Genomic DNA, 16,265 nt, shown 5'->3' on the forward strand with positions numbered 1-16,265 from the left:
TATTTATACAAATATGTATGCAAACACATATATGAATGTATACATACACATATGGCTGTATATATTACATATATGTATACATACACATGCAGAGATGTATATATAACACATATGTACATACATACGTGTGTTGTATATATATATATATATATGTATACATAGACATGTATCTATGTGCACATACACATGTCTATACATACACACACATGTATGTATCTACATATATAGACATCCGTATTTATCTATCTACATTTAGCAGCACATCTAGGTTTCTATCAATCTACACCCATACTTCTCTACCTGTCTGTCAAGTTATTTCTCTCTCCCTCTCTATCTTACAGACAGACCTCTCCCTATTAACCTATCACCATCCAGTTGTCTAGACACACTCCACATATCTACACACGATAACCTATCAACCGACCTACCTTCATCCATCCATCCATCCCTCTATCTGTCCAGCCACCTACATCAATCTATCTATCAGCATCCTGTATCTATCGACTGTATTCTTAACTTCTTGATGGAAACAAGCGGCAAGCTGTTATATAACAGCGCCGTACATTGCCACACAGGTTTCCTTTCTGTCTACGAACACTGACTCATCAAAGATCTGCTCCAAGAATTTACCGAAAAAGATTTACATCACAGATGTAAATCTTTTGCCGCTATATGTTATCATTGGTAAGAGTGTGAGAGCAGTGGATTACAAAACCACTGTGGTGCTTAGCAGATGGCGAAAAGGAGTGGGAAGAAAGTAAGGCTCCGTTCATAAACAGAGGCCGAGGTAAATGGGGTAACACCTATTACGAGTGGGGGGGCAGACTCATCTCAAATGGTACTTCCTTTCTTATTGACCCCCAAAAGGACAAAAGGCAAAGCTGACCCCGGCAGAATTTGAACTATAGGTTGCTGCTTTAATAATAATAATAATAATAATGATGATAATAATAATAATGATGATGATGATAATAATAATAATAATAATAAATGCCCTGATGCAGTACCAGGCAGTGGCTCTCATGGCTTCTGATCTTTACTGACTGGAAGTGTTATCATGTACATTGTTTTGTCTTGGTATAAAAGATGGGCTACAGCAAATATTCTGCTCAATACCACAGATTTGCTTGTCAGTTGTTTGACCATAACCAGTTGAGCATGTCCCTTAGTGGCTGACGATATCTGCATCACTGATCACGAGCAGAAATAGTGGGGGAGCATCATAGCCGTGTGTTGAAAGGAATTCTTGGAGGTTTGGATAATCCTTATTCAGAGACCTTTTGAGTGGGATGGGCTACTCGACCAGAAGAAAATTCTAACTGGGTCCCACCTGCAAGGTCATGTGCTGTTTATTTTTATATATTACCATGTCGCGCACACATGGTTGTGGTGCATGTGCCTGGTGTACCCTTATCAGACGAGTAGTCATGAGGGGTATATTGGGCTTCGTATATTTTACCCCAGTGTCACTTTGATGGCATGCACTGCTCTCTCACTCAATAATAATAATGATTTCAAAATTTTGGCACAAAACCTATAGTTCAAATTCTACCGGGGTCAGCTTTGCCTTTTGTCCTTTTGGAGGTCAATAAGAAAGGAAGTACCATTTGAGTACTTAGGTCCCCCACCCCAAAAAGTTTGGGGGAGGGTACTTATTTTATCAACCCCCGAAAGGAAGAAAAGCAAAGTCGACCTTGGCAGAAATGCCACTATGAATTTTGACTAAGGATTCTGCCAGATAGTAATAATAATAATAATGATGATGATGATGATGATGAAAATAATAATAATAATAATAATAATAATAATACTGTTGGTTTGTCATGGTTTGAGTTCATGGTGATGACGATGATGATGGAGTTTTTAATAATCTCATTGATATCATCAGCTGTTGCCCCCCCTCCCCTTCACCCCCCCCTCTCTCTCTCTCTCTCTCTCTCATTGTTTTCATACAGAAAATAACATTGTTGATGATGATGATGATGATGATATCGATGATCGCTATTTTAATAAACATATTGATAATAGCCAGTTCTTTATCGCTATCCCTCTCCCCAGCTAATAATGATAATAATAACAATCATCATCATCACCATGGTCATTTACAAACCGTCTCACCACTTCCATCAAAATGAAATCATCTATACCACCACCACTACTACTACCACCACCACCATGCACAATTCTGCTACCATCACCAACACCACCATCACCATGCACAAAACTGCTATCTTCTTTGTAGTCATCATCATCATCATCATCCACATCATCAGAATCGCCCACACTGCCATATCCCCCACCTTGTCTGCAGCACCAACTACCATTATCACAACCATCATCATCATCATCATCCACATCATCATCCTTCACATCACCACCACAACCCCCCACTCTTAAACAGAACCACTACTAATGCTGTTGCTACTACTACTACTACTACCATTATCATTGTCTATACCATCATCATCATCATCATCACCATTTCTGCTCTCCTCCAACCATCATCACCACCACCACCACCACCATCATGACTTCTCCTAGTGTCCCAATTAAGAGGAATATATTTATTAAAACATCATGAGATTTTAATGCATTCCAGGAAACGAAAATCCTGATTTTTTGCATTGCTTCAGAATTATTTTGTTTTATACAAGTGTTGCTGGGTCAAGGAGAATCAACAGAATAGCAGAGAAAAGGGGAACGAATATTGGGAGAGACTGCAGGAAAAAAAGAGAGAGATAGGTGACAGAAAGATCGATAAATAGGATAGATAAATAGTTAAAAGGTCCATAGACAGACAGACAGACAGATAGATATAGATGGATAAAGGACATACACAAACAAGGAATGCTATGTCATGAGCTGACAAAGCACATCCCTGGACCCTATTCCATGAACCTATATATTATCCAACTCTGGGTCCTAAGCCACAAGTCAACACATTACGCAGTCTAGGACCCTGTGATATAAGCTGACACACTATGAAACCTTAGACCCTACGCCATGAAGTGATACAGCACACATAGCACCCAATCTAGATCCCTATGTCCTGAACCCAAAGCATTACAAAACCCAGGGTCCTGTGATATGAGCTGTCACAAAACACAACCTAGATCCCTATGCCCTGAACTGACACCTTATGCAACAACCCTGCATTCTATGCTCTGAGCGGATACCATCACACTCTGAAGAAACCCCTAAAATCTGAACAGTAGACACAACCAACAGCCAAGAAGCCAACACACATGAACATTATAGCATGTAAGTCGTTTTGTTCTAATAGCTTATTCCTTGAATGGCTGCCCCCTAGAACTCCCTACCATTCTACTGTCTGGAACCAATAACATTGTCTTGTTTTCCTCTGGTCTATGATATTTGGTCCTTTAACCTTTTTAAACCAACCCACCTGAAACAGCCCCAGATTCCATGATACAAACTTACTGATTTAAAGTGGTCTAAATATAGGTTCAGGAGTGGCTGTGTGGTACTGGGTTCAATCCTGTCGCAGGGCATCTTAGGCAAGTGTCTTCTACTATGGCCTTGGGCTGACCAAAGCCTTGTGAGTAGATTCGGTAGACGGAAACTGAATGAAGATTTGTGTGTGTGTGTGTGATATATGTCTTTGCATCTTGTGTTTGTCCCCCGCTACCATTTCACAAGTGGTGTTGGTGTGTTTATGTCTCTGTAACTTAGCAGTCTGGCCAAAGGGACCTACAGAATAAGAATCAGGGGGTGAAAAAAAAAACCGGAAAAAAAAAAGAAAAAAAGAACTGGAATTAGTTCATTTAAGTAAGATTCCTCAAAGCAGTGCCCCAACATGGCCACAGTCTAATGTCTGAAACAAGTACGAGATAAAGGATAAAGACAGATTATAATCTTCTATCAAAGTTTTTCTGCTAATTTGTTCCAGACTCAGCTTAATTAATGAGAAGGTTAATTCACTAAGTTCTCCATTATTTAAAAAATTAATTGAAATAAAGACAGCAAATGTTAACAGGAATATGGTGACAAAAGACAAAGACATGACTGTGGGGTAAGAAGCTTGCTTCCCAATCACATGGTTCTGGGTTCAGTCACACTCTGTGGCACTTTGAGCAAGTGTCTTTTACTATGGCCTCGGGCCGTGATTTGCTTGATTAAAATCCTTCAAGGCAGTGCTCCAGCATGACCGCAGTCAAATGACTGAAACAAGTAAAAGAAGAAAAAGGCGGGAAGCGGGGTTTAAGGTTTCTCTCGATCAACATCTTTTGAATTTATAAACCCCTTTTTTTGCAGTCCTTTCTACTACAATGGCCTCAAGCCCCATTTGGGACAAAAACGACAAAAAACGAAACAGATGCCATGAATTACATAACGAATATTAGAATACTTGTGTCAAAATATGAAAAAAAAAAAAAAAAAGAAATTTTAAATACAAAATTACGCAACGAAGAAGAATGAAAGTTGGAAACCCCGGACCATTTTGAGGAATGGAATGAAATAAATCAGCAACAAAAACTTGAAATAGAGAAAGAATCAATAAATGTCAAAAGTTGAAACATTTTCCTTCCAGCAATCATTTGGGTTATTATTAAATGTGTGAGAAAAAGAATAGGATGGAATTTGCTTTTGGCTGTTATTTATATATATATATATACATACATATCTGAATATATATAGATATGTATATATGAATATATATATGTATATATGAATATATATATATATGAATATATATGAATATATATATATATGAATATATATGAATATATATATATGTATATATGAATATATATATATGTGAATATACGAATATTTATATATATATCTAGATATGAATAATTCCTTATATATGAATATACGCACGCACACACACACTAAAACACAAATATACATACATACTTACATTTGTACATATATATATTTATACAAACATATATACATACACATGCGTGCGTGCATGCATGCACGCACATACACACACATACGTGCAAAACCTGGAGAGTGTTTATAAATATTTGTAGGATGGAAAAACTTGGGGAAAAAAAAATTGAAAAGCATAGAGAGGAGAGAAAGAGAGAGTGTGACATGTAAATGTATGAATGCAGAGGAAAGATATGGCCTCACCCCACCTCCGGTACTGAATTAAATAATTGATTTCCATTGTTTATAAAATATGACAAGGTCTGACAATGTGAAACACACACATTATACATACATATATGTCCAACCCATGCGAGCATGGAAGGTGGAAGTTAACATGATGATGTGTATATATATATATATATATATACCCATATAATATACATTTTACTCTCTTTTACTCGTTTCAGGCATTTGATTGTGGCCATGCTGGAGCACCGTCTTTTAGTCGAGCAAATCGAGCCCAGGACGTATTCTTTGTAAGCCTAGTACTTATTCTATCTGGCTCGTTTGCCGAACCACTAAGTTACAGGGATGTAAACACACCACCATCGGTTGTCAAGCGATGTTGGGGGGGGGGGCAAACACAGACACGCAAACATATACACACACATACATATATGTATATATATATATATATACGACGGGCTTCTTTCAGTTTCCGTCAACCAAATCCACTCACAAGGCTTTGGTTGAGCCCAAGGCTATAGTAGAAGACACTTAGCCCAAGGTGTCACGCAGTGGAACTGAACCCGGAACTGTGTGGTAAGTAGCTTGCTTACTAACCACTTGCTTACTAACCACACAGCTACTCCTGCGCCTATATATATATATGCACATACATACACACAACATATCTCTATATATGATACATATAAACACACATATGTACACACAGACACACACACACACATAAAATGCACCAAGTGACTTGTGAAGGTATGACCACTGCTGCAGGTCTCAGCACTCATGAGCTGGTCAAGCTGATGCGGTTGATACCCATTCTGAACATCTGCAAGTAAAACGTAGGCGGAGAAGGGACCCAACTTTTGGTGTGTGAAGCCTCATACCTCCCATCCAAGGGAAAGAACTGGGGTGTCGGGATTCTGACTGAATGTTATAATATCCAACTAAAGACCCCTAGCAGGGACCAGGTGGATGTATAGCTATAGCGTTAAGGTTTGCCACCAATTAAGAGAGAATTAATGCTTGTAACAGGGTAAACTCTACCCAAGACCTCACAAGACCAGGTGACAGTATTGTACCACAGGGTGTGAGAATGAAGCCTACCGCCTACCGTTACTCAAAGGATGGAACTGAGAAGTCTGGACCAAAGAAATGCTTCCAACAAATAGAACTCTGCTAAAAGAAATTTCCAGATTATCTGAGACCTATTCCTGACAATTAAGTGAATGGTGCTTCATAGAATTAACAACCTTTTTAGCATTTAAACTGACCATGTCCAGCCAAAATATCCTACCTTGTTTTATGTTCAAACCAGTTAGATCCAGCTTGTACCTACCCTACAAGGTCATTCTAAAAATAAAGAACCACATCATTGGAATCTGAAAGCTATGAGTTAATGCATGATTAACTCAAAACAATATGAATAAATAAGTGTAACATTTGACAGAGTAACCTGGATGCTAGGAGACCAAAGCAGATTGTCCAAATCACAATAAAATGAATTTGAATACAAGACCCATTAATAGGCATCTCTGGAGATCGTTATTTATTTTATAGGCATAGGAGTGGCTGTGTGGTAAGTAGCTTGCTTATGAACCACATGGTTCCGGGTTCAGTCCCACTGCATGACACCTTGGGCAAGTGTCTTTCACTATAGCCTCGGGCCGACCAAAGCCATGTGAGTGGATTTGGTAGACGGAAACTGAAAGAAGCCCATCGTGTATATGTATGCGTGTTTGTGTGTCTGTGTTTGTACCCCCAACATCGCTTGACAACCGATGCTTGTGTGTTTACGTCTCTGTAACTTAGTAGTTCGGCAAAAGAGACTGATAGAATAAGTACTAGGCTTCTTTCAGTTTCTGTCTACCAAATCCACTCACAAGGCTTTGCTCGGCCCGAAGCTATAGCAGAAGACACTTGCCCAAGGGTGCCACGCAGTGGGACTGAACCTGGAACCATGTGGTTAGTAAGCAAGCTACTTACCATACAGCTACTCCGGCACAAGGCCAGCAATTAAGGGGAGGGGGTAAGTTAACTATCCCCACCCCCTCACCCATGCTCAACTGGTACTTATTTTATTAACCCTGAAAGGATTAAAGGCAAAGTTGACCTGGGAAACATTTAAACTCAGAACGTAAAGACAGATGAAATGGTACTGTTTTGCCTGACATGCTAGTGATTCTGCCAGCACACTGCCTTAGATAACAACAACAACAACAACAATAATAATAATAATCGTTTGAAATTATAGGCACAAGGCCTGAAATTTTGGGGGAGGGGGTAAGTTGATTACATTAACCCCAGTGCTAAATAGGTTCTTATTTCATTGACCCTGAAAGGATGAAAGGCAAACTCGACCTCGGCAGAATTTGAACTCAGAATGTAGCGGTAGACGAAATACTGCTAAGCATTTTGCCTGGCATGCTAGCATTACTACCAGCTCGCTGTCTTAATAATAATAATAATAATAACAATTCTTTCTACTGTTGGTAAAAAGCCTGAAATTTCGGGAGGAGAGGGATAGTCAATTATGTTGACCCCAGGATTCGACCGGTACTTATTTTGTGAAACCTAAGATAATGAAAGGCAAAGTCCACCTTGGCAGCCAAAATTTTGCTGAATGTGTTAACGATTCCATCAGTTCGTCACCTTACTACTACCACTACTACTACTACTACTTATAATAATAATAATTTAAAACTTTGGTAGTTGATCATAATTTGTGCGGAGGAGTGAAGGTGATTCAACAAACCCCAATACGTATCTGGTACTTGATGGAACTCAGAAGAAACAAAAAAAGTAATTTAAACGGAAACACAGTTAACACCCCAAGCAGGATTTGAACTTAGAATAGAGAGAACACAAGGTAAGATTTCAGTCGAAGCCCTTAATTCTCTGAAGCCGAAATCCCTTGTGAAGAGTTTCATCATCCCATCTTTGCTTGAGGTCACTTCCAAAAATGTCAGACACTTCCTGTCTTTGAGAGGCAATCGGACAGACCTTAACGTTTCCAGTCTTTCTTTCAAGAAATCAATATCTTGTCTGAGCCATTGATCTGATAGAACGCTTGTAACAACAACAACAACAACGACAGCTACGACTACTACCACCACTACTACTGCTGCTGCAGCTGCAGTGCCAGTTAGGGCGACTACTATAACTGCAGCAGCAGTGATATCAACATGTGCAGCAATATCTGCAGCAGTAACAGCAGCATCTGTTGCAGTCACAACACTGCAATAACTGCACCCATGACTGCAGCAGTCGTGATAACTGCCACTGCAGCAACAACAATTACACCTACAACTGCAGGAGCAACAAGAGTAACAGCAGCAGCTGCAGCAACAGTAACTGCAGCTGCAACAGTAACTATAGCAACAACAATAGCTGCAACAGCAACAATAACTTCAGCAATAGTAACAGCAGCAAAATGCATCAACAGCAGCAGCAACAGTAACTGCATTAGCAAAATAACTGCATCAACAGTAACTGCAGCAGCAAAATAACTGCATCAACATTAAATACAGCTGCAAAATAACTGCATCAACAGCAGCTGCTGCAGCAAAATAGCTGCATCAGCAACAGCAGCAAAATAACTGCATCAACAACAGCAGCAAAATAACTGCGTCAACAACAACAGCAGCTGCAGCAGAATAATTGCACCAACAGTAACAGCAGCTGCAGCAGCAAAATAATTGCACCAACAGTAACAGCAGCTGCAGCAGCAGAATAATTGCACCAACAGTAACAGCAGCTGCAGCAGCAAAATAATTGCACCAACAGTAACAGCAGATGCAGCATCAAAATAACTGCACCAACAGCAGCAGCAAAATAATTGCACCAACAGTAACAGCAGCTGCAGCATCAAAATAACTGCACCAACAGCAGCATCAAAATAATTGCATCAACAGCAACAGTAACTGCAGCATCAAAATAACTGCATCAACAGTAACAGCAGCTGCAAAATAATTGCACCAACAGTAACAGCAGCTGCAGTAGCAAAATAATTGCACCAACAGTAACAGCAGCAAAATAATTGCACCAACAGTAACAGCAGTTGCAGCATCAAAATAACTGCATCAACAGCAGCTGCAACAGCAAAATAATTGCACCAACAGTAACAGCAACTGCAGCAGCAAAATAATTGCACCAACAGTAACAGCAGCTGCAGCAGCAAAATAATTGCACAAACAGTAACAGCAGCTGCAGCATCAAAATAACTGTATCAACAGTAACAGCAGCTGCAGCAGCAAAATAATTGCACCAACAGTAACAGCAGCTGCAGCATCAAAATAACTGCATCAACAGTAACAGTAGATGCAGCAGCAAAATAATTGCACCAACAGTAACAGCAGCAAAATAATTGCACCAACAGTAACAGCAGCTGCAGCAGCAAAATAATTGCACCAACAGTAACAGCAGCTGCAGCATCAAAATAACTGCATCAACAGTAACAGCAGCTGCAGCATCAAAATAACTGCACCAACAGTAACAGCAGCTGCAGCAGCAAAATAATTGCACCAACAGTAACAGCAGCTGCAGCATCAAAATAATTGCACCAACAGTAACAGCAGCTGCAGCATCAAAATAACTGCATCAACAGTAACAGCAGCTGCAGCAGCAAAATAATTGCATCAATAGTAACAGCAGCTGCAGCAGCAAAATAATTGCAGCAACAGTAACTGCAGCAGCAAAATAATTGCACCAACAGTAACATCAGCATCAAAATAACTGCATCAACAGTAACTGCAGCAGCAAAATAATTGCACCAACAATAACATCAGCAGCAAAATAACTGCATCAACAGGAACTGTAGCAGCAAAATAACTGCATCAACAGCAGCTGCAGCAACAAAATAACTGCATCAACAACAACAACAGCAAAATAACTGCATCAACAGTAACAGCAGCAAAATAACTGCATCAACAGCAACAGTAACTGCAGCAGCAACAGTAACAGTAGCAGCCGGCCAAGAATTTGGACCTGGAGATCTCCATTTACAGCGACTTTGAGGGCCACCTCCCAGTGGTGTCGGGCGTCAACGCAGAGCCCTCGACTACAACAAGACGACCAAAGGTTTTTTTCCAAGGTCTTTGGTCTCCCGCCCCTAAGCCCTAGACCATCACCTAATCACTCTAACCCGTCTTGTTGCTTAACAACAACAACAACAACAACAACAACAACAGCATCAATAATAACTGCAGCAGCAATTGCAACTGCAGCATCAATAATACCTGCATCAGCAACAGTAACTGTATCAATAGCAACCACTGCAGGAGTCACAACAGCAATTTGTTGCAATGATGGTAACAACAGCAGCGATTGCAACAGCAACTGTCCTAAGCACAACAACAACAAGAAGTCTAGACAACTGTGGGCTATAATTCAAAAATCTGTCATGCGTTACAATGTTACGGATCTGTGAACATTTCAAGCCATCTCGGTGTCTACTGGCAGAGAATTTTGGCAGGAATTTGGCTGCGACAGAATCTAATCTAATAACATCTAAAAACGAAGCTGTACAGGATTTAAGGATATTCTCTCAAGTGTAAAAACAATAATTGCAAAACGAAACTGAAGAATACAGGAATCTTAGACCCAGGAGGGATTGACATGAAATACAATGGCTATACCCATGAGTATAAAATACACACACACACACAAAGTGCATACAAACACACAGGACATGATACACACACACACACACATAGGCATTGTAGCATACTGTTTATTGAGGTGTAAATGCTTTGAAGACGTGGCTGTGTGGTAAGAAGCTTGTTTCTCAACCACATGGTTCTGGGTTCAGTCCCACTGCATGGCGTCTCGGGCAAGTTTTCTTTTATTATAACCTTGGGCCGACCAAAGCCTTGTGAATGGATTTAATAGACGGGATGAAAGACCGAGGCCTCTGAGATATGCTGTGACTGCGAAGACCCGACAAATGGGTTCTGGGTTCAGTCCCACTGCATGGCGTTTCGGGCAAGTTTTCTTTTATTATAACCTTGGGCCGACCAAAGCCTTGTGAATGAATTTAATACATGGGACGAAAGACCGAGAACTCCTCTGAGATATGCTGTGACTGGGAAGACCTGGCAAATGAAGTGAGTTCATGGCTTGCAGGACGGCCTGCTGTGGTAACCTTGGATCGTAAAGTGACCCGCTGTGCTTGAGGAGACCTATTGAGTCAAGTACGTCAACATCAAAATAAAAATCAAATGGAAATTGTAGTTATGATACCTGTGCCGGTGGCACATAAAAAGCACCATCCGAATGTGGCTGACGCCACTGCCGCCTGACTGGCGTCTGTGTCGGTGACATGTAAAAACCACCAACTGATCGTGGACGTTTGCCAGCCTCCTCTGGTCCCTGTGCCACTGACACATAAAAAGCACCAACTACACTCATGGAGTGGTTGGTGTTAGGAAAGGCAACCAGCTGTAGAAACACTGCCAGATCAGACTGCAGCCTCCTGGCTTCCCAGACCCCGGTTGAACAAAGGTGACTCAATGAAGTTGCTCAACCTGCTAGAAATAGCAGCCAAAATTTCCTAAAATCACAATTTATCTTTATGAAGAAAAAAGACTGGTTTGTATTGTCTGCTAGAAATAGCAGCCAAAATTTCCTAAAATCACACCATATCTTTATGAAAAAACAAACAAAAAAAAAAACGGTTTGCATTGTCTTATATGTTATGCCTGAAAATAAAGAAAGAATTGTCATAATTGGGACAGCATTGATTGAAGCGTCTTTGAGTAGTTCAAGCAGCAGATGGCATCAAAAACTGGTCAAATATTGATGCCAGATTCACAATGGTCAAGCTTTCCAAGAACATGGCTTACTGAACTTAAAATTCCCAATGGGTTTGTGGGGTGGAGGGTGTGGCAATAATCTGAAAGAAACGGTGAAGATGACCAGTATGGTGTATCCTGCCCCAAGAAGCATCTCGTATAAGTTTGATTAGCATGCTTAGTGCCAAGAATTGACGACAAATTATGCGACAGGTTCACAATGGAATGGAATAAGTAAAAGAAGAATGGTTTGGTCAGTAAAAGACTGACCGAACAGGTCAAACACGATGCCGACTTACCAAGGTTCTTTTTCTCTTCCCATTCTTCTAGCAGTTCCGTCACGATGAAAGCAAATACAGATGTTCGATGTTTCTTGTCGTTGTTCTGGAAAATATGAACAAACAGAGAAAAACATAAGTAAACAAATAGTAAAAACCTCAAAAAAAAAAATAATAAAAACATACATCAACAAATGTATGACTGTGTTCGGTTCCACTATGTGGCACCTTGATCAAATATCTTCTACTATAGCCCTGAGCTGACTAAAGTCTTGTGAGTGGATTTGGGAGATGGAAACTGTAAGAAACTTGTTGTATGCATGTATCATCATCATCATCATCGTTTAACGTCCGCTTTCCATGTTAGCATGGGTTGAACTATTTGATTGAGGACTGGCGAACCAGATGGCTGCACCAGGCTCCAATCTTGATTAGGCATGCTTTCTACAGCCAGATGCCCTTCCTAACACCAACCACTCTGAGAGTGTAGTGGGTGCTTTTACATGCCACCGGCACGAGGGCCAGTCAGGTGGTACTGGCAATGGTCACAGAAAATCATGTTTATCTTTTTTTTATGTGTCACCTGTACACCGGCACAAGTGCCAGTAAGGCGACGCTATGTATATATCTATGAGTGTGCGTGTCTTTGTGTCTATGTTTGTCCCTCCACCACTGCCTGACAACAAGTGTTGGCATTGTTGCATCCTTGTGACTTAGCAGTTTAGCAAAAGAGAGCAACAGAATAGGCACCAGGCTTAAAAAATAAGTGCAGGGGTCGAATCATTTGACTAAAACTTCAAGGCGGTGCCCCAGCATGGCCGCAGTCTAACGACTGATACAAGCAGAAAATAAAAGATACGATATAGTAGGGACCAGCAACGAAGTCAGAGGGAGCAATGGTGGAATGATTAAAAGACTAAAGACATCAGTGATTAAAATGAAATAAGATGAGAAGAAAATAGCATCGTCTTAACCATTCGGCATTCAGATTACTCTGTCAAATGTAAGGCTTATTTAGTCACATTATTTTCAATGAAACATGTATTAACTTGTAGCTCTGAGATTTCAAAGCTGTGAGTGTATATATTTAGAATGACATTGTAGGGTAAGCACGAGAGGCCTGATCTGGCCAATTTGAACATAAAACAGGTGAAATATTTGGGCCAAAATACGGCCGTTTCGAAAACTAAAGGCTTAAGGTCTACTGTCTCTCGTACTTGTATGGATTAGAATTCATTGTGGCACAGGTTTTTCTATAGTTATTGGATGCCATAGAAAAATCTGGTTGTCAGCTCTTACCAATATTTTCCCAGAACAGGACATGTTTTCATGGAAGATTGGAAACAAAAATCACAGGTGGTGTTCTTTGATAACTATGACATAATCCTTTCTATCTATCTCTCTCTCTCTCTCTCTCTATATATATATATATATATATATACACATACATATATATACATATATATATATACATACATATATACACACACACATATATATATATACACACACATATACACACACATATATATATATATATATATATATATGTATTTGCTCCCTAGTGCCAAAGAGGTGTTGTTGCAAAAACTTGGTGATTGCTCAGTCAGCTGTGCCCAAATTGTCAGCAGCTCCAAACAGCCACACCCATTGTCTCATTTCTGTCACACTCATGTGTAGGAAAGGCATGAACATCACTACAACACCACAGACCATCAACAACAAGCGATATTGTTTCGCTTCTCTTTATTAATCATCATCATCTTCATTTTCAACATCATCATCATCAGCATCCTCATCATTATTACCATCAAAATGAAATGCCAAATGTCATAGCCATTAGCAGTATTGTTTTTAATGTGATTAGCACAGCAGGCAAATTTTGCAATTAGTAAAAATTAATTATCTGGAGTGTAGTAATTGGAAGCCATAACACAATTTCTACTATTCTGTTTTGATGACATCATGTCTCATCCCCCCCCCCACCTCACATCAACACACACACTGCAAATAACAATAACAACAATACGACAACAACAAAAACAACAACACTGAACTAAGTGCAGGGAAGGGGATGGGGTTCAGAAGGCTTTGGTTTGCCCAGGGTTATAGTAGAAGACTCTTGCCCAAGGTGCCACACAGTGAGACTTGAACCCAGAACCATGTGGTTGGGAAGCAAGCTTCTTACCACCCAGCCGTGACTACAACTTATTCATAAGACATGGTGTTTGAACACATGTCCTCACTGTTGTTTAAACATCTCCGTTTGCAATGCTTGCATGGGTCGGATGGATTGTTGAGGCAGATTTTCTACAGCTGGATGCCCTCCCTATCACCAACCCTCACCTGTTTCCAAGCTAAAAAAAAATATTTCCCCAAGGCCAGACATGTTTACACGGAACATTGGTAACAAATTGCATGACATACGACAGCGACACTTGTTTACGACTCATGGGATGTCAAGACAAGGAGACAGTAACACACACACACATAGATCAGCATTGTGTACAGATTTGTGAGTATTAAATCTACAATAGGTGCAGGTATGGCTGTGTGATAAGAAGCTTGCTTCCCAACCACGATTCTGGGTTCAATCCTACTCTATGGCACCCTGGGCTAGTGTCTTTCACTATAGCATTGGGCTGACCAAAGTCTTGAGTGTGGATTTGGTAGACGGAAACTGAAAGAAGCCTGTCATATATATATATATATATGTCAGTTCAGCAAAATTTAGATTCAAATGAATATGGTACTTAAGTCAGATGCACCAGAATTTTGTACGGTATTATTCATATAAATCCATGGGGTGATTATAATCAAAGTAAGCAACAAGAATATCTTGGGTAATTTGGTATGATCGTTTCATGCTACATCATTTTACTAAACATTGTAAGTATTACAACAGTTTTAAAATGTTGAGCAATCTTCAGCCATTCATAGAGGGTTTCCAATAAGTATATGTATTGATGGAAAACCTCTATGAACAGATATATATATTTATATATCTGTGTGTGTGTCTTTGTGTCTGTGCTTGTCCGTCCAACACCACGTGACAACCAGTGCTGGTGTGTTTATGTCCCCATAACTTTGTGGTTCAGCAAAAGAGACTGACAGAATAAGTACAAGGCTGTAAAAGAAATAAGTCCTGGGGTCGAGTTGTTTGACTAAAAAATAACCCTTCACGGTGCTTCTCCAGCATGGCCGCAGTCAAATGAATGAAACAAGTAAAAAGAATAACATATAAAATAAAGAATATATACTAGGTGCAGGAGTGGCTGTGTGGTAAGTAGCTTGCTTACCAACCACGTGGTTCCGGGTTCATTTCCACTGCGTGGCACCTAAGGCAAGTGTCTTCTACTATAGCCTCAGGTAGACCAAAGCCTTGTGAGTGGATTTGGTAGACGGAAACTGAAAGAAGCCCGTCGTATACATGTATATATATGTATGTGTGTGTATATGTTTGTGTGTCTGTGTTTGTCCCCCCAACATCGTTTGACAGCTGATGCTGGTGTGTTTACGTCCTTGTAACTTAGCGGTTCGGCAAAAGAGACCGGTAGAATAAGTAAGTACAACGCTTACAAAGAATAAGTCCTGAGGTCGACTTTCTCGACTAAAGGCGGTGCTCCAGCATGGCCGCAGTCAAATGACTGAAAAAAGTAAAAGAGTAAAGAGTATAAATTCTATATCGATTCTTTTCCTGGTTTCAGCCATTTGGCTGAGGCCATGCTTAAGCACACACACACAGACACACACACACACACAGACACACACACAGACAGACACACACACACGCACAGACACACACACACACGTTTTTATCTCAATACAAGACTTGCAATTACTCAATTAGCAGTCATTTCTTCTTCGTCCACTGATGCATGTAGCCAACCGAAAAAAAGCTGACTGTATGAAATTGCGGTTTGCCAAATGTAATCCCTGTTTACCTGGCACTCGCAGACATGTTCCTGTAGACAACGGTACATGGATATTGATATTTCATTACAATACATAAAATCTAATTTAGAAATGTGTTTGCAGCCTGGTCAAAAAGAAGAATGGAGGAAGAAACAAAAACAAAAAAAAGCCCCTGCCTGAATTAACCATAACTATA

General features: G+C 40.1%; 1 protein-coding gene across 1 annotated transcript in view; it reads right to left on the minus strand.

Moving 5' to 3' along the window:
* Nucleotides 1–16,265, minus strand: part of LOC115222221 (diphosphoinositol polyphosphate phosphohydrolase 1-like) — a 303,963-nt gene that overhangs the window by 28,685 nt on the left and 259,013 nt on the right. Inside the window, exon 3 of the mRNA XM_029792381.2 lies at nt 12,176–12,260. Coding sequence (XP_029648241.1) covers nt 12,176–12,260 — 85 coding nt within the window. The remainder of the gene's footprint in view (nt 1–12,175; nt 12,261–16,265) is intronic.

Source organism: Octopus sinensis, linkage group LG19, assembly GCF_006345805.1.
Source record: "Octopus sinensis linkage group LG19, ASM634580v1, whole genome shotgun sequence".
In the NCBI taxonomy this organism is placed as follows: Eukaryota; Metazoa; Mollusca; class Cephalopoda; order Octopoda; family Octopodidae; genus Octopus; species Octopus sinensis.